This window comes from Eucalyptus grandis, chromosome 4 (assembly GCF_016545825.1).
Source record: "Eucalyptus grandis isolate ANBG69807.140 chromosome 4, ASM1654582v1, whole genome shotgun sequence".
In the NCBI taxonomy this organism is placed as follows: domain Eukaryota; kingdom Viridiplantae; phylum Streptophyta; class Magnoliopsida; order Myrtales; family Myrtaceae; genus Eucalyptus; species Eucalyptus grandis.
In genome coordinates, this window is record NC_052615.1 from 5,417,880 (window position 1) to 5,439,969 (window position 22,090).

The 22,090-nt window shown below is 39.1% G+C and overlaps 2 protein-coding genes across 3 annotated transcripts; both read right to left on the bottom strand.

Annotated features, from left to right (window-relative positions):
* Nucleotides 1–1,949: 1,949 nt before the first annotated feature.
* On the bottom strand, nt 1,950–7,597 carry LOC104440754 (CSC1-like protein ERD4). Of its 2 annotated transcripts, XM_039311558.1 has the most exons (7): nt 7,297–7,597; nt 7,162–7,263; nt 5,631–5,779; nt 5,120–5,395; nt 3,228–4,072; nt 2,651–2,906; nt 1,958–2,541 (listed from the first exon to the last, which is right to left on the bottom strand). In XM_039311558.1, exons 1-7 carry the CDS (start codon nt 7,433–7,435, stop codon nt 2,185–2,187), a joined length of 2,124 nt encoding a protein of 707 aa, XP_039167492.1. In that variant the 5' UTR covers nt 7,436–7,597; the 3' UTR covers nt 1,958–2,184. The 2 variants fall into 2 exon arrangements, with proteins under 2 accessions (XP_010052015.2, XP_039167492.1); XM_010053713.3 differs by having other exon boundaries at nt 1,950–2,541; nt 7,162–7,597.
* A 2,386-nt stretch (nt 7,598–9,983) lies between these two features.
* LOC104440756 (CSC1-like protein ERD4) lies at nt 9,984–15,694 on the bottom strand. Its single transcript, XM_010053714.3, has 6 exons — nt 15,182–15,694; nt 13,625–13,773; nt 13,113–13,388; nt 11,230–12,074; nt 10,695–10,950; nt 9,984–10,585 (listed from the first exon to the last, which is right to left on the bottom strand). The coding sequence occupies exons 1-6, from the start codon at nt 15,453–15,455 to the stop codon at nt 10,208–10,210; spliced, it is 2,178 nt and encodes a 725-aa protein (XP_010052016.2). The 5' UTR covers nt 15,456–15,694; the 3' UTR covers nt 9,984–10,207.
* Between the last annotated feature and the right edge of the window lie 6,396 nt (nt 15,695–22,090).

Here is a 22,090-nt window from a genome sequence, read left to right on the forward strand (position 1 = left end):
ATATGTAATTTATTTATTTTTCATTCATTTATTCCATCAACTTGTCACTTGAAATTTCATCGCCTGTATCCATCTTTTCGAAGAACTCCCTTTTCTTAACATCTACCATAAAAAAATAAGAATAATATCACCAAAAACCATAAACAATATCAATAATTAATTTACCCTAAGCTAATTTTTGACAACCAAAAATTCCAAACTAATACTTTTGTAATAAATTCCTCAAACTAATACGTTTGTAATTAGATTAATGCCATAAAAAAATCACAAAATGGTACACATGTAACATACGAATTGTAAAACCTCAAATTCGTATACCCGTCAACTGCTACGCGTCATCCAATTCAATAACTTAATGATAAAGTTTAAAAAAAATTAATAGAGGGTAAATTTGTCACAGGTATACCAATTTGATTTTTTTTTGTCACTAATGCACTAGATTTGGGTTTTTGTGGCATTAATCTTAAAAAATAATGGTATAAGTGCATCGAAACTCTAAATCTTCTTTACCAAAAAAAAAACTCTAAATCTTATCGTGAAAGTGCAATTAAGTTATAAAAATTTCAAAAAATGCAATTATGTCGTAAAACTTGTCACGAAAGTATAATTAAGTCTTGCAACTTTTAAAAAGCAATTGATGTAAGGACTTGATTGAACCAATTTGACAAATTTTAGGATTTAATTACTTTTTTTTTTTAAGTTTTAGAACTTAATTATACTTTCATGAAAAGTTTTATGATTTAATTTCATCTTCATGACAAGTTTTAGGAATTCTAATACACTTATCACTTTAATAATAAATGGATGTAGATACGAAATGCTTTTATTTGTTGACAAATTTTAAAAGAAAAGGTTACCCCTTGTTTAAACAAAGACATGACCATTTCTGTAAAAAAAAAAAAAAAAAAAACTTAACATTCATATGACACTTTTGTACCATAACATTTTAATCAATGTCATAACTTTTAGAAAATGTTCACTTTTGTGCCATAATTTTTCAATTAATCACCTAAATGTTTGAAAATTTCTTAGGATGTTAAAACTTATGGCTTTTGTGGTGGACAACTTTTAAAAGTTATGGCATTAGGTTATCGATTGAAACTGTTATGGCACCAGAGTTAGCATTATATGAAAGTTATGGCATGTGTGATGTCCTCATCCCATGATGAAATGAAAGTTATGGCATGTGTGATGTCCTCATCCCATCATTTCATCACTCATCTCCTTCTTGCACTGAGGAAGAATTACAAATTACAAATTACAAATTACAAATGGGCAAATTGTCCGGTCAATTCTGATTATATTGTATGAATGTTAATTCAATTATAAACTTAAATTTAGTGTTCAACATTTGCATGAAATTTCAATATAAACCTTGTCACGAAGTTTCACTAGAAACCGCTAACATGGCAATGCGCTACGTAAGATAGCCGGCAATAACTAGACCACTATGTTGGCAATTTTCAACAAAAATTGATTAGAGTGATCATATCGAAATTTTGTGCAAAGTTTTTGAATTAAATTGATAAAATTAAAAGTTAATTTACATTATTAGGACAGATTGGGCAATTTTCCCATAATGTCATTCTACGTATTCTAATAAAAAAAACACGTTAAAAGGACACTTGTTAAGCAGCAGTAAGTGTGATTAGAAGTGTAAATCTATGAAATACAGAGTAGGTTGTTTTCATGTAATATCCGCGATGTCAATTCTTTAAGTCTCTAGACAAATCGTGTTTCTTCCTATTTTTCCCCTTAATTAGTGTCGTGAAATTAGTCTTTCACAAGTTAAATTATATAGTGTAATTTCTACGGGAGTCTTATTGTAGCCACACATCAAGAGTAACCACTTAAAACACTTAATATCGATGATTAAATAAGATTAGTTAAAAGTAATTAAGCAGAAAGGGAAGACCTGACTAAAAGCACTCTTTAATTCGTATTTTTCATAGAGAAATCTCTGATCAACTTATCTTTTCTTGAACAATAACACGTTTACAAAAGATGCACAAAATTACACTAAAAACTACAGATGAAACACAAACCGATTCGCTTCCTATAACATTACTGACCAAATCTAGCGTAACTTCCTACAAGTTTGCCTGCTTTGATGAACACAAGAAAGAAACATTCCAGTGGGAAGGAAATATACTGATATTTACATCAAGCAAATGAGCCCGCCCTTCAAACACGAGACAGAGCATCCTCGATGCGGTCATCTTCCACCTTCTCCGAGCACAAGCTGGGAGGGACGTAAGCTCGGAAGATGCGCTCCATGTCTAGCGTCTCCTTCAGCTCGTGCGAGGCAACTTCCAGCGCTGGGCAGCAGAAGGAGCGATAGAACTTCTTGTTACACACGTAGGCAAAGATAAGGCTCGAGATGACCAGCGGTAGCAGGAGAGGCGCATAGTAGAATTTCTTTGTCCCAAAGTAGGCAAGCATAGTGAGCTGGTAAAGGACAAGAGAAGCTAGGATTCGCAAATGGATGTGCGGCCACATTCTTCCGTAACTCTCATAGGATGGAACATAAACCTTAAGTGCCTGCCGACCAAAACGATCATATGAAAGTTAAGGAATGCTCTAGAAGAGGCAAAGATGTGCAAAGTCTTTGACTTGAAACTAAAGTACGATGTCGAGTTAGCCACTCAACCTGATTTCGAAGAATAAGCCATCCTAAGCCGAAGTATACAACACCAAATGGGATGATCAGAGGAGCAATGACAGAATAGCAGAGGGTAATCGTGATGATCAGCATGTCTCCAGGAACTCTGGTCGCGTATCCTTGATCTCCAGGATACCATGCTTCTTTGACTTCAGCTTCAGTCTTGCAAAGGTGTTTCCTCTTCAAGTGAAAAATAATCAGAGGAACGATCCGAGAAAGCTCGAGACCATAGCCAATGAAGGACCTGATGGCCATTTCCCCAAATTCAGACATTAGCATCATCACTCTACCAAGAAAGCAGAGGAAAAAGTCCATGCAAGAACTATGAAGTGAAACATAACCATACTATTGATTTCATGATGGCCATAGGAAACTGGAATTCATTTTAAGGAACATAGAAACTACAAATTATGAGAATAACAAACTGACCTAATGCACACATAAGCAAATCCAACTCAATTTTTTTTCTTTATGTTCCCTTTCGCATCAAATTAAGAATATCAGAATCTGTCACTCAGCAAGTTAGAAGTTAATAGAAGACTGAGGAGGAACAAAAACATCTTACCTCAAAGCAACAAAAGTGAGGAAAAATGTTGCATTATCAGGTAGACTGGCCGCCAGTATTGTGAGGAGAGAGTTGGGATCTTTCTCAATCTTCTTGAATGTAGCAAACAAGGTTCCACCCACAGTAACGCCAATAAACACATTCAAACTTGTGAAGTAGAAGTATTTTCCAGAGGCAGCACGTTCTATATGGCTCTGGGAAGGAATCCCCTCTAGCTTGGACAGAAACAACAGCAACTTGGGCAACAAAGCCAGAAACACGAGGAGCACAATCTGAGGGAGATAAGCTTCCAACAAAGTTCTGATCGTTGCAATATCCACAATCGACTTCAAAAACGGGAGATATTTCTTCAGATTTTCCAGAGTCGTAAAGGCAGAAACAAACGTGATCGGAATCATGTAGAAGAAAATGGTCAGAGCCACTATAATGTAGATGACGTACTGCCGTATCTGTCGCTGAAAAAACTTAATCGCAAGATTAGTCCATATGATTTGACGAGGTTCAGGTGCATCCATCACAATCCATTTGTCAGGCATTGTGGCATGCAGGCTCTGTGCTGCAGAGGCTGCGGTCACCCTGTTAGTAAAGAAGACCAGAGCCGCTGCTTGCTGCTTATCTCTCAAGGTGGCTATCTGCTCAGCTTCAAGCTTTGGAGTCAGTTCACTGATCTTCTCACTGTAGTATTCTATACTGTCCACCTTTTCCCCAATAAGACCTAGGAAGCCGGTTTTGTTTGTGGGTCTTACTCCTTCCGGTTTGCCGGTTGTCTTTGATTCTCCATAAATTTTTTCAGCACGTACAAGCTTTTTCTTGTACCCTTCCAACTCTTTGTAGATTTTGTTAACCTACATGATAACATATAACAAGGAAAGGTCTCTCAATGGATGAAATCAAAAGATGAAAGAACAAGTTGTTCTACTATGCCTACATTCTCTGTCACGATATATGACCAAAACTTTCACGAGAGGAACTTTTAAGTATACGACAGATCTTTATCCCTCTAAGTATTTCCGGGCATGGATGAGATAATGCCTCTATGAACAATACGGGGTCTGCGGCAGTGGCACAGTAAAGAAGTCCATAAACCATGATCTTTTTATTTTTTATTTTAAAGGTTGAACTGGGAAGTAAACTACGATATATTGAATACTGCATTCCCAACCCTCTCTTGGTACTGAAAAACACCTATTTTGTCCTTTAATAAATCAGAGAGCACCCATACAGTGGGGTAAGGTTCAACCATGATTGTTTTCAATACACATACAATGAAGTCATGACCTCAACTATTTGTGTTAAGTAGGACTATTTCTCTATGGTGGTCTTATTTTGGTTCATTAATAGTAGTGCGGCTACTTCTGCCATATGACAAACCACATATTTGCACTTCCTTGTTTTGTGGACTTCATATCACACTCCCACTTAAAGCTGCCCAACAAACTGCTATCTCCCTTTTGCTTCGGTCTTTCCTTGAGAACCTCTACATAACAAAAGGGCTCAATACTCATCCAGCCCCACAGTAATACATAATTACTCATCAAGCCCCACAGTAATTTATAATCCTCCTCAACTAGAATTAATTATGAAAATAGTCCAAAGCCAGGTCAGCAGTTCCTAACCAGTACCATGATATAAATAGCACTAGCTGCACCGCCACTGTGGTGGAGAAATCATTAAAAGACTAACCATCAGGAACCACACAGTCTTTTTTATGATATTCTCACCTGTGTATTCTAGCCAGCAACCAGATACTTTAAATAGTTGCAATATATACTCACATGCATGTCAATATAGTTAAAAAAAGGACAAAGTTTGCAGAACTTATAGCAAGACTTAGCATAGCAACAACTGAGGAACAAATAGAGTATTCTAGAAAGAAACATTATAAAGCATACCTCTTTATTATTAGTCACTATCATCGACCTGTAAAATGCATCGGGATAAATAGACTTGAAATATGAATCAACTTGTTCCTTCATAATTTGACCTTCTGGGGCAGGAGGTATGTCTCTCACAAGGACAGCAAAGTGCTCTGCTCTCACTTCGGGAAGTACTAAAGCAGCTGCTCTCAAAGCTAAAACGTGTTTGTATGCCTTCCACAACAGGTAGTATGCAACAATTGAGACCCAGTAAGTAGCTATCAGGAATACCCACAACCTCGAACTTTTCTCCTGTACATACAAAAGAATGTGACTTAGAAAACAAGCACTGATTTTCTCTACTCAACAACATTGTCCACCAATTCCTTCCCCACCAAGTATGATATGATGAATACCTCCATAGTTTTCAAAATCCACTTCGATCAATGTCCTAAAATTATGGTAGAAATAGGAAATGCAACATTTCTCTCTACCCTTGACAAGACAAGAAAAAAGAAAATCCTTGTACAAGATTTCTAAAACTTACTGCCACATTTCCCATTGACAACTTGTCAAGATCACTGAATGTCCCATTGCTGGTTGTGTCTGATGATGCGATTGGAGTTTTGTCAGTGACAGCAACAGGTAGAAGAATCGGTAGGAGCACAATGCCGGATAAAACTAATATTCCCAACACTGTCACGAAGTAAAAAGGGAAAAAGTCTTCAGGATTGTCACTTCTACAGACGGCAGAGTGTTTCAAATATACAAGCACAAGAGTTCATCTAAAACAATACAAGAAAAACTAAAGTGAAGGCTTCCACAATTATGGATTCTAAAACATGCAAAACAGAGTTCTGACCATCCAGGGGACCTCGATACCAATATGTATGCCATAAATTAAATTGAGTGATTGTAGAGAATACACAAACGAGAAGCAAAGGATAACAGAGAAATGGCAACTTTAGGCTTGTTTATAAGTCCCACCTCATTTGTGTTGAGAATTCCAATCGCCTGTAATTATTGATAGCTGATGACAGATATAATTAGATTGCCCGCTAGTACGCGGAACTTCTATGTAACTAAGAATGCCAACCCCCCATTACTGTCCCACATATGGGATTACACAGGTAAAATTCTTAGGAAAATAGAAAATCTACTTCTCTTTTCTCCTTAAAAATGAAGAAAACCATCCCCCCCCCAAAAAAAAAAAAAAAAAAACAAAACAAATGTCACAAAGCCTAACTTATTTGAGAGGTTATAAACACGAATGCTCATCAAAATCTGATTGTAGCTAATTTCCTGCAACAACAGAATGCAAGTATGGTGAGTGCCTCAATATCAACTCTTCCGGTTAAGCACAACTGTTAGTGCAAGTGGTATGTATCACCAGCCCCACAGTATGTGTTTAAAAAAACGCTTGGGCTCACCAACCATGTTGCAAAAAGGAGCGATGACAATCATTTAGGATAATGGAGCAGCACAAATTGCAGGTCATATTTGGCCCTAGAAACTCAATCACGAAAAAAGACCTATTTTCGTATTTCCATCTAGGTGAGTCTAACTTCTTACTCCACAAATTGCGCATTTAATCAAGTGGTGCAGGATAGGATTCCGGCCATGGCATGAAAGCGAAATGCTCCGAGAAGTGTCAATGTAGCCCTTGAAATGGATTGTCCTAAAGGCGTGATTTAGCAACCAAATCAACCACTAAAATTCATCGAACAGACTGAAAATCATATACCATAAACGAGCCAAACCAAAACAACACCCATAAAAGAAAGATTAACCAATAAAAAGGTGCAGCCACCCCTTCACCTGAGAACCACTAGAAAACACAAAAAGAAGCAATCATCTTCAGAAAGAACAGTCCACGACTCCCACTCGACTTGCAGAAAGACGCACCCAAGCGCCGCGTTCAAACCAACCCGTGAACAACGACGGACCCCGCCGCCCCCGGCAGCCGGTACTCCCCCAGAAGAACCGCCAACGTCACATTACAAGCACCCAAACAAAGCAAGAAAGGAATAGACAACGGCGGAAAAAATAAAAATAAAAGGCACGGCACGGCCACTCACCGGTGCTGAGGAAGACGAAGTAGACGGCGGTGTCGACGCCGGACACGGCGACGACGTCCTGCTCGGTGGAGGAGAGGGCCTCGCGGATCCAGGCGAAGGGGTTGCGGGAGGTGCGGTTGCCGCCCTCGAAGGGGTCGACGCCCCTGAGGAGGCGGTTGGGATAGTACACCACCTTGTTCCCGGGCCGGCGGGAGAGCCACGGGAAGAGGACCAAGAGGACGACGAAGATCACGAAGGACGTGATCATCGACGTCAGGAACGCGCTGAAATCCATCTCGGTATCCCCCGCCGCCGCCGCCTACCTCTGCCGCCTCGGCACCAAGCTTCCTTCACAGCGTCACAGCGCCAGGGAGGGAAAGAGAAAGACAGTTTTTTTCTTTCTCGCGGAATGCGAAGTGGGCAGGAGAGGAAAGGTCAGGGGGGAGAGGGTGGTGGTGGGCTATGGCGTTGGTGGAGTTATAATAACGCAAAGGATGTCGACTGGAGAGACGAGGAGAGAGAGAGAAAGCTGACGGGGCTTAGAGAGAGAGAGAGAAAAATCTGGCTGCTGTGGAGAAAATGGTGATGAGCTGGCCTGTGGGGCCGCCTCGCTGCTTTGCTTGCGCGGCTCGCTCTGCGTGGGAATTATCTTTGCTGCATTTTTTCTTTTGGATTCGTGGTGGTGCAGCATGTTGCATCGTTATTTTACTGCACAGACAGAGAGAGGGAGAGAGAGGGGATGAAGGAAGGGAGACCGTTGAGGTGGGGGAGAGCGCTTTCTTTTCTTGACCCGCCCGCCTTCCTGCGAATCGGGGACGTTCTTGTCCGTGCGGCAATCGAATCCTCCCGCGGTCCTCACGCGTAGCAAGTGGTCGACGGGACGGGACGTGCCTTGCTACTCTCCGTAGACAGTTCATACCCACCCAGTTCAAACACATCATAAGTCAACACCGACTTAGCTTCTGGTAGTGGTCGGTCGACATACACAAATTTCGGATTACGTAATTTTCTTTTCTCCATTTCTTCCATCAACTTATCCATCTTTTCAATGAACTCCCTTTTCTTAACTTCTACCATAAAAAATAATATTAATATCACGAAAAACCCCAAATAGCTACGTCCGTAATTAATTTACCCAAGCCAATTTTTTTACAACCAAAAACTCTAAACTATTACTTTTGTATTAAATTTCTCAAACTAATACATTTGTAACAAATTTAACCTCTGTTTATTTCCATTAAAATTGGATCAATATCATACAAAATCACAAAATGGTACACATGTGATAAATAAATGGTAAAACCCCAAAATGGTATATTCGTTAAGCCACGTGTCATCCAATTCAAGAACTTGACGATAAAATTTAATAAAAATTAACGGAGAATAAATTTATCACAAATATATCAATTTAGTTTTTGTTGTCACTAATACACTAAATTTGGGTTTTTATGGCATTGACATTAAAAAATAATTATATAAGTGTATTAAAGCCCCAAAACTTATCGCGAAAGTGCAATTAAATCATAAAAATTTGAAAAGTACAATCAAATCACACAACTTGTCATGAAAGTATAATCGAAGCTTGAAACTTTTGAAAAGCAATCAACAAAAAGACTTAACTAGATCAATTTAACAAGTTTTAGAATGTTAAAGCTCTTTTAAAAGTTTTAGGGCTCAATTACACTTTCATAACAAATTTTAGGATTTAATTTCATCTTCATGACAAGTTTTAGAAATTATAATACATTTATCTCTTTAATAATAAAGGGATGTAGATACAAAATACTTTTATTTGCTGACAATTTTTTTTTCTTAAAGTTGCCCCTTGTTTAAATAAAGACATGACCATTTCTAAGAAAGTAGACACCACAAATACCATAATATTCATATGGCACTCGATTTTATGCCATACATTTTCAATCGATCACCTAAGTGTCTGAAAATTTGTTAAGACATTAAAACTTGTGGCTTTTGTGGTGAATATCTTTTAAAAGTTATGGCATTAAGTTATTGATAGAAATTATTATAACACCAAAGTAAGCATTATATGAAAGTTATAGCATACTAGGTGTCCACCTATCATCATTTCATCACTCATCTCCTTCTTGCATCGAGGGAGAATTACAAATTACAAATGGGCAAAATGTCTTGTTGTATGGATGTTAACATTTACACGAAATTTCAATTTAGACCTTCTGACCAAGTCTCATTGGAAACCGCTAACGAGGCAATGTGCCGCGTAAAATAGCTGACGATGACTAAACCGCTATGTCAGCAATTTTCAACAAAAATTGATCAGAGTGACCATATTGAAATTTGCCCAAGGGTTTAGAACTAAATTAATCAAATTAAAATGTTTAGAGTTGAATATACATTTTTAGGACTAATTGGGCAATTTTCCCTCAATGTCATTCTATGTATTCTAATGAAAAAACATGTTAAAAGGACACTTATTCAGCAGCAATAAGTGTGATTAGAAGTATAAATCTTTTAAGTACCTAGACAATTTGCTTTTTTTCGTATTTTTCCCCATAATTAGTGTTGTGAAATTAGTTTTTAACAAAAGTCATTTTAGTTAAAATTATATGATGTAATTTCTATGAGCCTTCTTTGTATTGTAGCCACACATCAAGAGTTACCACTTACACACTTACTACCCATGATTAAATGAGACAGTTGAAGTGATTAAGCAGAAAGGGAATACCTTACCAAACGCACTCTTCTATCTTTTCTTGAACAATAACACGTTTACAAAAGATGTGCAAAATTACACTAAAAATTACCACTAAAACACTTACTACCTATGATTAAATGAGATTAGTTAAAAGTAATTAAGCAGAAAGGAAGACCCGAATAAAAGCACTCTTTTATCTTTTCTTGAACAATAACACGTTTATAAAAGATGCACAAAACTACACTAAAAACTACACAGATGAAACACAAACAAATTCGCTTCCTATGACATTACTGGCCAAATCTAGCGTAACTTCCTACAAGTTTGCCTGCTTTGATAAACACAAGAAAGAAACATTCCAGTTGGGGAGAAAATATACTGATAATATTTACATCAAGCAAACGAGCCCGCCCTTGAAACATGAGACAGAGCATCCTCGAAGCGGTCATCTTCCACCTTCTCCGAGCACAAGCTGGGAGGGACATAAGTTCGGAAGATGCGCTCCATGTGCAGCGTCTCCTTCAGCTCGTGTGAGGCAACTTCCAGCGCCGGGCAGCAGAAGAAGCGATAGAACTTCTTGTTACACACGTAGGCAAAGATAAGGCTCGAGATGATCAGCGGCACCAGGAAAGGCGCATAGACGAATTTCTTTGCCCCAAAGTAGGCAAGCATAGTGAGCTGGTAAAGGACAAGAGCAGCTAGGATTCGCAAATGCATGTGCGGCCACATTCTTCCGTAACTCTCATAGGATGGAACATAAACCTTAAGTGCCTGTCGACCAAAACGATCATATGAAAGTTAAGGAATGCTCTAGAAGAGGCAAAGATGTGCAAATTTTTTGACTTGAAACAAAAGTATGACGTCGAATTAGCCACTCAACCTGATTTCGAAGAATAAGCCATCCTAAGCCGAAGTATACAACACCAAATGGGATGATCAGAGGAGCAATGACAGAATAGCAGAGGGTAATCGTGACGATCAGCATGTCTCCAGGAACTCTGGTCGCGTATTTTAGATCTCCAGGAAACCATGCTTCTTTGACTTCAGCTTCAGTCTTGCAAAGGTATTTCCTCTTCAAGTGAAAAATAATCAGAGGAACAATCCGAGAAAGCTCGAGACCGTAGCCAACAAAGAACCTGATGGCCATTTCCCCAAATTCAGACATTAGCATCATCACTCTACCAAGAAAGCAGAGGAAAAAGTCCATGCAAGAACTATGAAGTGAAACGTAACCATACTATTGATAATAGAAGACTACAAATTATGAGAATAACAAACTGCCCTAATGCACACATAAGCAAATCCAACTCAATTTTTTTTCTTTCTGTTCCTTTTCGCATCAAATAAGAATCAGAATCTGTCACTCAGCAAGTTAGAAGTTAATAGAAGACTGAGGAGGAACAAAAACATCTTACTTCAAAGCAACATAAGTGAGGAAAAATGTTGCATTTCCAGGTAGACTGGCCGCCAGTACTGTGAGGAGAGAGTTGGGCTCTTTCTCAATCTCTTTGAATGTAGCAAACAAGGTTCCACCCACAGTAACGCCAATAAACACATTCAAGACCGTGAAGTAGAAGTATTTTCCAGAGGCAGCACGTTCTATATGGCTCTGGGAAGGAATCCCCTCTAGCTTTGACAGAAACAACAGCAACTTGGGCAACAAAGCCAGGAACACAATGAGCGCAATCTGAGGGAGATAAGCTTCCAACACAGTTCTGATCGCTGCAATGTTCACAATCGGCTTCAAAAACGGGAGATATTTCTTCAGATTTTCCAGAGTCGTAAAGGCGGAAACAAATGTGATCGGAATCATGTAGAAGAATATGGTCAGAGCCACTATAATGTAGATAATGTACTGCCGTATCTGTCGCTCGAAAAACTTAATTTTAAGATTAGTCCATATGATTTGACGAGGTTCAGGTGCATCCATCACATTCCATGTGTCAAGCATTGTGGCGTGCAGGCTCTGTGCTGCAGAGGCCGCGGTCACCCTGTTAGTAAAGAAGACCAGAGCCGCTGCCTGCTGCTTATCTCTCAAGGTGGCTTTCTGCTCAACTTCAAGCTTTGGAGTCAGTTCACTGATCTTCTGGCTGTAGTATTCTATACTGTCCACCTTTTCCCCAAGAAGACCTAGGAAGCCGGTTTTGTTTGTGGGTCTTACTCCTTCAGGTTTGCCAGTTGTCTTTGATTCTGCATAAATTGTTTCAGCGCGTACAAGCTTTTTCTTGTACCCTTCCAACTCTTCATAGATTTTGTTAACCTACATGATATAATATAACAAGGAAAGGTCTCTCAATGGATGAAAATAAAAATAAAAAAAACAGAACAAGTTGTTCTACTATGCCTACATTCTCTGTCATGATATATGACCAAAACTTTCACCAGAGGAACTTTAAGTATACGACAGATCTTTATCCCTCCAAGTATTTCTGGGCATGGATGAGATAATGCCTCTATGAACAATACGGGTTTGCAGCTGTGGCACAGTAAAGAAGTCCATAAACCATGATTTTTTTTTTTTAAGGTGAACTAGGAAGTAAACTACGGTATATTGAATACTGCATTCACAACCGCTCTCTTGGTACTGAAAAACATCTAGTTTGTCCTTTAATAAATCAGAGAGCAACCGTACAGTGGGGTAAGGTTCAACCATGATTGTTTTCAATACACATACAATGAAGTCATGACCTCAACTATTTGTGTTAAGTAGGACTGTCTCTCTATGGTGGTCTTTGGTTCATCAATAATAGCGCGGCTACTTCTGCCATATGACAAACCACATAAATGCACTTCCTTGTTTTGTGACTTCGTATCACACTCCCACTTAAAACTGCCCGACAAACTGCTATCTCCCTTTTACTTGGGTCTTTCCTTGAGAACCTCTACATAACAAAAGGGCTCAATACTCATCCAGCCCCACAATAATACATAATTACTCATCAAGCCCCACAGTAATTTATAATCCTCCTCAACTAGAATTAATTATGAAAATGGTCCAAAGCCAGGTCAGCAGTTCCTAACCAGTATCATGATATATAGCACTAGCTGCACCGCCACTGTGGTGGAGAAATCATTAAAAGACTAACCATCAGGAACCACACAGTCTTTTTTATGGTATTCTCACCTCTGTGCATTCCAGCCAGCAACCAGATACTTTAAATAGTTGCAATATATACTCACATGCATGTCGATATAGTTATAAAAAGGACAAAGTTTGCAGAACTTATAGCAAGACTTAGCATAGCAACAACTGAGGAGCAAATAGTGTATTCTAGAAAGAAACATTATAAAAGCATACCTCTTTATTATTAGTCACTATCATCGACCTGTAAAATGCATCGGGATAAATAGACTTGAAATATGAATCAACTTGTTCCTTCATAGTTTGAGCTCCTGGGACAGGAGGTATGTCTCTCACAAGGACAGCAAATTGCTCTGCTCTCACTTCGGGAGATATTAAAGCAGCTACTCTCAAAGCTGAAACGTGTTTGTATGCCTTCCACAACAGGTAGTATGCAACAATTGAGACCCAGTAAGTAGCTATCAGGAATGCCCACAACCTTGAATTTTTATCCTGTACATACAAACAAATATGACTTAGAAAACTAGCACTGATTTTCTCTACACAACAACATTGTCCACCAATTCCTTCCCCACCAAGTATGATATGATGAATACCTCCATAGTTTCCCAAATCTACTTCAATCAATGTCATAAAATTATGGTGGAAATAGGAAATGCAACATTTCTTTCTACCCTTGACAAGACAAGAAAAAAGAAAAATCCTCATACAAGAGTTCTAAAACTTACTGCCACATTTCCCAATGACAACTTGTCAAGATCACTGAATGTCCCATTGCTGGTTGTGTTTGATGATGCGGTTGCAGCTTTGGCAGTGACAGCAACAGGTAGAAGAACCGGTAGGAGCACAATGCCGGATAAAACTAATATTCCCAACACTGTCACAAAGTAAAAAGGGGAAAAGTCTTCAGGATTGTCACTTCTACAGACGGAGGAGTGTTTCAGATATACAAGCACAAGAGTTCATCAAAAACAATACAAGAAAAACTAAAGTGAAAGCTTCCACAATTATGGATTCAAAAACATGCAAAACAGAGTTCTAACCATGCAGGGGAGCTCGATACCAATATGTATGCCATAAATCGAGTGATTGCAGAGAATACGCAAAGCATAGGATAAAAGTAACATGGCAATTTTAGGCTTCCTTATAAGTCCCACCTCATTTGTATCGAGAATTTCAATCGCCTGTAATTTATGATAACAGACAACAGATAGATTTCCTGCTAGTATGTTGAACTCTTACGTAACTAAGAATGCCAAAAGCAATTTGAATACACGACCATTACTTTCCAATATATAGGATTACACAGGCAAAATTCTTAGGAAAATAGAAAATCTACTTCTCTTTTCTCCTTTAAATGAAGAAATCCACCCCCCCCTCTTCTCTTCTCTTCCCATATCATAAAGCCTAACTTATTTGAGAGGTTATAAACATATGAATGCTCGTCAAAATCTGATTATAGCTAATTTCCTGCAACAACAGAATGCAAGTATGGTGAGGGCCTCAATATCAACTCTTCCGGGTAAGCACAACTGTTAGTGCAAGCGGTATGTATCACCAGCCCCACAATATGTGTTCAAATAAATGGTTGGGTTCACTAACCACAACGCGAAAAGGAGCGATGACAATCAGTTCGGATAATGCAGCAGCACAAATTGCAGGTGCTGAAGGCTTTATGCTCGAGTAAAAGGATACATATTTGGCCCTAGAAACTCAAAATCCACTCGCTATCAAGAAAAAAAGACCTATTTTCGTATTGCAGTCTAGGTGAGTCTAACTTCTTACTGCACAAATTGCGCATTTAATCAAGTGATGCAGAATAGGACTCCGGCCATGGCATGAAAGCGAAATGCTGCGAGAAGTGTCAATGTAGCCCTTGAAATGGATTGTCCTAAAGGCATGATTTAGCAACCAAATCAACCACTAAAAATCATCAAACAGACTGAAAATCATATACCATAAACGAGCCAAACCAAAACAACAACCATAAAAGAAAGATTAACCAATAAAAAGGTGCAGCCACCTCTTCACCTAAGAACCACTAGAAAACACAAAAAGAAGCCATCTTCAGAAAGAACAGTCCACAACTCCCACTCGATTTGCAAAAAGACACACCCAAGCGCCGCGTTCAAACCAACCTATGAACAACGACGGACCCCGCCGCCCCCGGCAGCCGCTGCTCCCCCAGAAGAACCACCAACGTCACGTTACCAGCACCCAAACAAAGCAAGAAAGGAAAAGACAACGGCGGAAAAAATAAAAAAAGGCACGGCACGGCCACTCACCGGTGCTGAGGAAGACGAAGTAGACGGCGGTGTCGACGCCGGACACGGCGATGACGTCCTGCTCGGAGGAGGAGAGGGCCTCGCGGATCCAGGAGAAGGGGTTGCGGGAGGCGTAGTTGCCGCCCTCGAAGGGGTCCATGCCCTTGAGGAGGCGGTTGGGGTAGTACACCACCTTGTTCCCGGGCTTGCTGGAGAGCCACGCGAAGAGGACCATGAGGACGACGAAGATCACGAAGGACGTGGTCAGCGACGTCAGGAACGAGCTGAAATCCATCTTGGTATCCCCCGCCGCCGCCGCCGCTGCTGCTGCTGCTGCCTACCCTGCCGCCTCGGCACCAAGCTTCCTTCACAGCGTCACAGCGCCAGGAAAGGAAGAGAAAGACAGTTTTTTTTTCTCGCGGAATGCGAAGTGTGTAGGAGAGGAAAGGTCGGGGGTAGAGGGAGGAGTGACGGTTGGGGAGAGAAGGGATGGAGGGGAAAGGGTGGTGGTGGTGGAGTTATTGTAACGCAAAGGAGTTATTATAACGCAAAGGTGTCCACTGGAGAGAGGAGGAGAGAGGAGGCAGATGGGTCTTTAGAGAGAGAGAGAGAGAAATCTGGCTGCTGCTGTGGTGATGAGGAGAAGTGATCGGATGAGCTGGTCTGTGGGGGCCGCCTCGCTCCCTTGCTTCTCTTGCTTGCGCGGCTCGGTCTGCTCGGGAATTATCTTTGCTGCATTTTTTTTTCTTTTCGATTCGTGGTGGTGGAGCATGTTGTTGCGTCGTTCTTTTAATGCAGAGAGAGAGAGAGAAAGGCAGAGGGGATGAAGGAAGGGAAGGGGACAAGACCGTTGAGGTGGTGGGGGAGAGCGCGAAAGGACGGGAATGCCCTTTTAGGTTCTTGGCTTGTTTTGGGGCTCTGTTTCTTTTCTTGACCCGCTTTCCTGCGAATCGGGGATGTTCTTGTCCGTGCGGCTATCGAATCCCACGGTCCTAACGCGTAGCTAACGGATCTATCACCTGCCAAGAGAAAGAATAACCACAATAACGACAAATGTATTTTTAAAAATGCCTTTTTCGCTTTTTGAAACTTGCGTTGGCAATTTATGTTGCCGCCATTGTAATTCTACTTCAAATTGCTTTTTGAATTCGAACCTTTGCTCGCAATCTCGAGAGGGTTGCTCAACCCTCTAGTCCCATCACCAAGGGCGGCAATGACCCTCCAAAATGGTGGCTAGGGCTCGGGGGTCTTGAGGTTCTCCACCTCCGTTGCGAAGTGGTCATGGCACTCTCTGTAGCTATGGGAAGATGGTTGTAGTTAAGAGATGATCATGGTTTTGGGATAGAATTAAGAATTAGAGAACGAGACTGAAAATTGACCTAGTTTAAAGTTCAAGGGCATGTAAGGTAAATTTTGAGTTCTAAAAATTAGGAAATTGATTGAGATGAGCAGGTTTTGAATTTCAACGTGTAATTAAGAACTTGGAATATGAGTTTGTGATTTTCTTATTTTATGTCTTCATACCATCTTGTACTGCACCACAGCTTACAATAATTAGTATGTAAACTGAAACTACTAATATATGCTTCTATTTCATAGCAAGACTTTTATTTTATTAATATTAATATAAATATGAGTTATGGTTAGTGATTTCACAAATGGTAGTCATTAAAGATATTCACTACAATTGTTCGATTAAGAATAAAGACGGAATTTGGGTAGACTTTGAATTTTGTGACAGGATAAATTTTAGATTCTATAATATGTATGGTAAGTTTCAATAAATAGGTTTAGGTTCCAGATTAAATCTAGACAATGCTAAAACCAGTAGTTGCAATCCTCTACCTATCTTTCTTTTTATTATTTTAAGATTCTTTTGAATTCTTACAAAGCGTGAGCACACGGATTATTATCTACACAAATTTTTTTTCTAGAAAATTGGGGACATATGTTTGGCATGTGAGGGGCAAATCTTTATTAAAATTTTTAAAAAGTACAATCAAATTTTAAAATTTAACAACTTAGTAAAATTAAGTTATTTCATTAATCCCATCCAACTTAGTTAACTAAAAAAGCTTACACGAATTTTTTATTATTTTCTCTCTCCTACGTGGCCAAAATAAGAAATATAAGGTTAAAACGGTGTTGTCCTAGTCCAAATTTGGTTATTTAATCTAAAATACTATTTAAATTTGTGAGAAATATACGAAAAATCATAAACTTAGATAAAAGGGGATCCTTTATCCTTCTCTTTCTTATTTTGGCAACGTAGGAGCATGAAAATAATAAAAATAAAATAATATCAGTATTTTTTGTTAATCGAATTAGATGAAGTACCAAATTCGATAAGTTATAAGATTAGATTACACATTTTGAAAATGTTGTATGTCAATTCTACTTTTACAATAAAATTTAAGATTTTCAACGTGCTTTTTCTTTAAAAAAAAAAAAAAAAAAAAAAGATAGAGTTTGAACTGCTGCAATTCCCAAAGTCCAATCCCGTCATTCTGCCCCATCCTGTCCGCTCGGTATCCGCCCCCCGGCCTCTCGTCACATGGATCCTCTTCAGAAGCGTCCCCACCGGGCCCCACCCCCTTCACTCCTTTTCACAAACGCGCACGCCACTCGTCACGGCAGTCTCCTCCCCTCACGCGGTCTCCTTCCAAAAACCGTCCCCTCTCTGGACGCGCGGGGCGCGCGTGCATCCACTCCCTTCCTTTGTACGCTCCTTTCCCCGTGGGGCGCGTGCCCTTCTCGCGCGTGGGCGTCGTTTCGGGGCGGGGGCGGGGGCCAAACCCCGCGCCCCCGAAAGCTAACCGTCAAAGCGGGCGACGTGGCGGAAGCTGACAACGCGAGCTTTTAACCCCCTCGACGGGAGACGTGTCCCGCTGCCGACACGGCGGGGCCCGCGGTTTCTTTTCTCCCCCAACCAACTTGTGGTCTTTGCGCGGAGAGATCGCGGCCGTTGACCCGATAACGTGGGGCCCGCGTCGTCCTTGTGCTCCGCTGATCTTAATAATGCTCCTTTCTGTCTTGATAGAAAAATATAAAATTAAATTTGGTGGATTTGACAGGTGGGATTGCCCGTCGGCAAGGATGAGGATGAGTCCGTTGTTTCGGTTTGCCAACGTGACATGTCGGCAAAAGCGTTATTAGGAAGCACGATTGTTTCGAGCTCCATGTTTTTTATTGGGTACACGTTCGGACCACATGGCCAAATTAATTTTAAATCCATATTGATATGTCCATAAAATATATAATATAAATTAATTTTCCTGTTTTAAGAGATTCAAAATCAGTATATCTGTAATTAATGTAATATCTATTAACTTCTAGCCAACATCCTAATGATTTGATGACATGAAAACATACGGAGCAATTAATTCATCCGACATGAAAATTCGACATAAATGAATTTTCAAGCTACATCGTTGTAGAAAGTCGGATCTGAACAAAACGAATTGAGATTGGGAGCTGGGCCAAACATTGAACTTGCACATCTCTTTCTAGGATCACCAAAATCTTAGGACAAAGTTAGGGTATTTAGCACAGTCCAGAATCTAAAGGAGCTCCTGCCTAGAAGGGATGTCGCTAGAGATGGCAAGAACAGAGAGGAATTGATGTCTGCGGCCATCAAAAGGGTGCTAGCTGGAGATGAGATGAGACAGAATCTGCGAGACTTCATAAATTGTCACTAAAGAATGAGTATCCTATTCCTTATGGATTTGGCATTTTTCATTGAAGAGCTTGTGAAGAGATACATTGCAAACGATTCGAATGCTTCCCCTGATGTGGCTGAAGTTTCGTGACTCTTTCCATGATTTTTCTCTTCCTCACAGAATTGGGATCCATCAGATGAGCTTGGATTTTTTTGAAGACTTTTTTTTTTTTTTTAAAGAGTCCTTCATGCTGAATCTCTATGTTGGATATGCGCCAAACAGGTGGATTGCCACACATGTTTTCATGTTCGTAGTTTAACCTGAATACTAAATGAAAATTAACGAATGGTGGATTTGTTGAGAGTATATTGCTTTAAGTTTTTTAAGTGACGTGGAATCAATTTAGAGAAAGCGTGTTACAATTGCATTGGTTTTAAATGTTTTGGCACTGAAATTAGTTTAGGGTAAATATATCATGAGTGTACTAGTTAAAGAAAATGACATAAAAGTTCCTTAAACTTTAACATAATGTATAATATTATTCTTGAACTTTTAATTTATTAAATGTGATTTTTCAATTATTGCCCATTGTATAATATCGTTCCTGAATTTTCAATCCATTCAATGTGATATCTAAACTTTTAATACATGTTCAATTTAATCCTTAGACTAGATAATCCAAAGACTCAATTGAATTCGGAGATATAATAATTCAAGGACTATGTTAAATATTTACCAAAAGTTTAAGATCCATATTGAATAAATTAAAAATTCACGGACAATATTCTATATTTGACCAAAATTTAGAGATTGTTTGTATAATTATCCATTTTATGTCATGCTTAATTTAGAAGATAAAAAAAAATCCTCACAAGAGCAAAGATACACATAAATACATCTATAATCTAAATCTTAGGTACACATCACTACAATCGGGAGATGTGCTAGAGTAGAGTCTAGCCACGACAATGAAAGCGAAAAGTAATTTCAAGATGTGTGATTCATTTTTGGTAGATTTATTGTTTGTTTGAATTTAATATGGGTTCAAAGTCACATAGCTACATTGGTTTAAGCACAATCATCACCGCATCGCGAAAGATAATGAAAGGAGCACACTTCAAATTGCGATTTCCAGAGGGATCAAGAATTAGTTCGTATAGAGCCATCGAACCGGCCCAACTCACAGCCAAAGCTGTATACATTATGTGGACAGAAAACAAACTGTCGAGATCATTTAATATGACGGTATGAACACGTTCAAAGTCACATTACTACATTAATTTAAGCGCAATCATCACTGCATTGCGAAAGATAATGAAAGGAGCACACTTCAAATTGCGATACGGGAAATCTTGTAGTTCAAATAGAGTAAAGATAATGACACGGAGAATTCCTAAACCCATGACAAATGTGAAGCCTTCATGGACTTGGGCGATGGCAACGGCGACCTAATCAATCACAAGACAAGCGTTTGTGAAGGCGAAGACGGGACCCTTGTTGGCCCCGCCTTGCTTAGCTTTCATGTCAATCGCCACTTCAATGGTCATACCTTACCTACTTCTCTCTCTCAAACTCTTTAGAAATTTTTCTGTGTTTTATTCCACATCAAAAGTTTGCCAAAGGAGTTTTGTCGACACGGTGCAAGTTGTGAATGGCCGTATCAACTTTCGTGTCCAAGCGTTTGAAGTGTGAATTGCAAAAAAAAAGGAATATTTAAGGACGACATTGCTCGGATAAAGCAATTTAGGGACTCCAAACATCATTAAAGTCGTAAAAATGAGAATGAGGGAAAATTTATTTTAACCAAGAAAGGAAAAGCATAATAGTAGTAAAAACATCACTTTCGAACATGAAAGAGTACCGATGTTAGGTTAATTTTGACACTCATTATTTGACGAGTGACACGTGTTTTGGGAGTCAATTTTGCAAAGGAATTCTTTCACATATCACTTATCAAACGATGAATATATACTTTTCATACCGAAAATAAACTTAATAAAATTCTGAAAGAAATTACCGAATTTATGAAAATAGGTCTACAAAATCGATTTGCTATTGTTGTTATATTCGGAACAAAAATTCGGAATTCCCCACGTACCTCTACTGATGTAAAGAAAATTCTCACGGGTGGCTCAATCTATAGTTTAACCTGAAAAGATCATAAAAAATCAAGGATAAGATAGGTACTTTTCCTCGCGCCACAAAGATATGTGGTGTTCAAAGAACATCTTCCGTAACAAGTCGCGCAATTCCCGGGTGTCTCCGAAAGGAAACCCTTCTTTTGCACGAGAATTAAGATCGACAAAGAAGTAAATCCAATCATTTGATCTTTCTTCGCTCATGGAGGTGAGCAGAAAATCATGATGGCGAGGCGGAACCTGCGTTGATGGAACATGGGTTCCCCAATAATTCACTTTCGATAGCGACTCCAACTTTAGAGTGCTCCCCGAATACTAAACCGAGACGACGCCGTTCTCCATTGGTTCAGTAGTCCGTGTATAATCATTGATGAGGAAAAGGGAGGTGGATAGTTCGATTTCATGATATTTAGGCGCGAATGATAATTATTTTGATCAGAAATTAATTTTTAAAATATAAATAGATCTTTTTCATTTCTATTTCTCAATGAGTTTCCAAACGAAAATATGCGTTTAATAACAACGTAAAAATCCTATTTTCAGAATAGAAATTTGTTTGATAATAATACGGAATTTCTCTTTCCAAGACGGTGATGGACAGTTACAATGGGTAAGGGTGGCAATGGAGGTGGTAGACGAATGACGAGTAGTGTGAGGGATAGTAGCAATGGCGAATGGGAGGTGGGCAGTCAAGTAGTAGAGAGGATGAGTGATAAGAAGAGTTTTTAATTCTTATTTCTGTACCAAAATCAGAAGAGTAGACAATTTTTACTTTTCATTTTTATTCCAAAGTTATTTCTAGAGTTAAAATTTGTTTCAGAAATAAATAAATAAATGAAATTATGTTATCAAATGTAGTCTATTTTTTAAAATAGAAATAGAGTTCTAGAATAAAAATCGAATGGTTATCATGCGCGCTTTTAGTTTTAGATGTAAAACTCGACTTTCACGTTCTGTAAAGAAGTAGAGCAAAAAATTGAAAGTGAGTTAAATTTAGAGTAAGACAAACCAAAAAAAGGGTTAATACCTTAAAAAACCCAAAACTGGTACATTTGTGACAAATTTACCCCAAACTATTTTTTTGACAACGAAAAACCCCAAACTGGTACACCTGTGACAAATTTACCCTGATT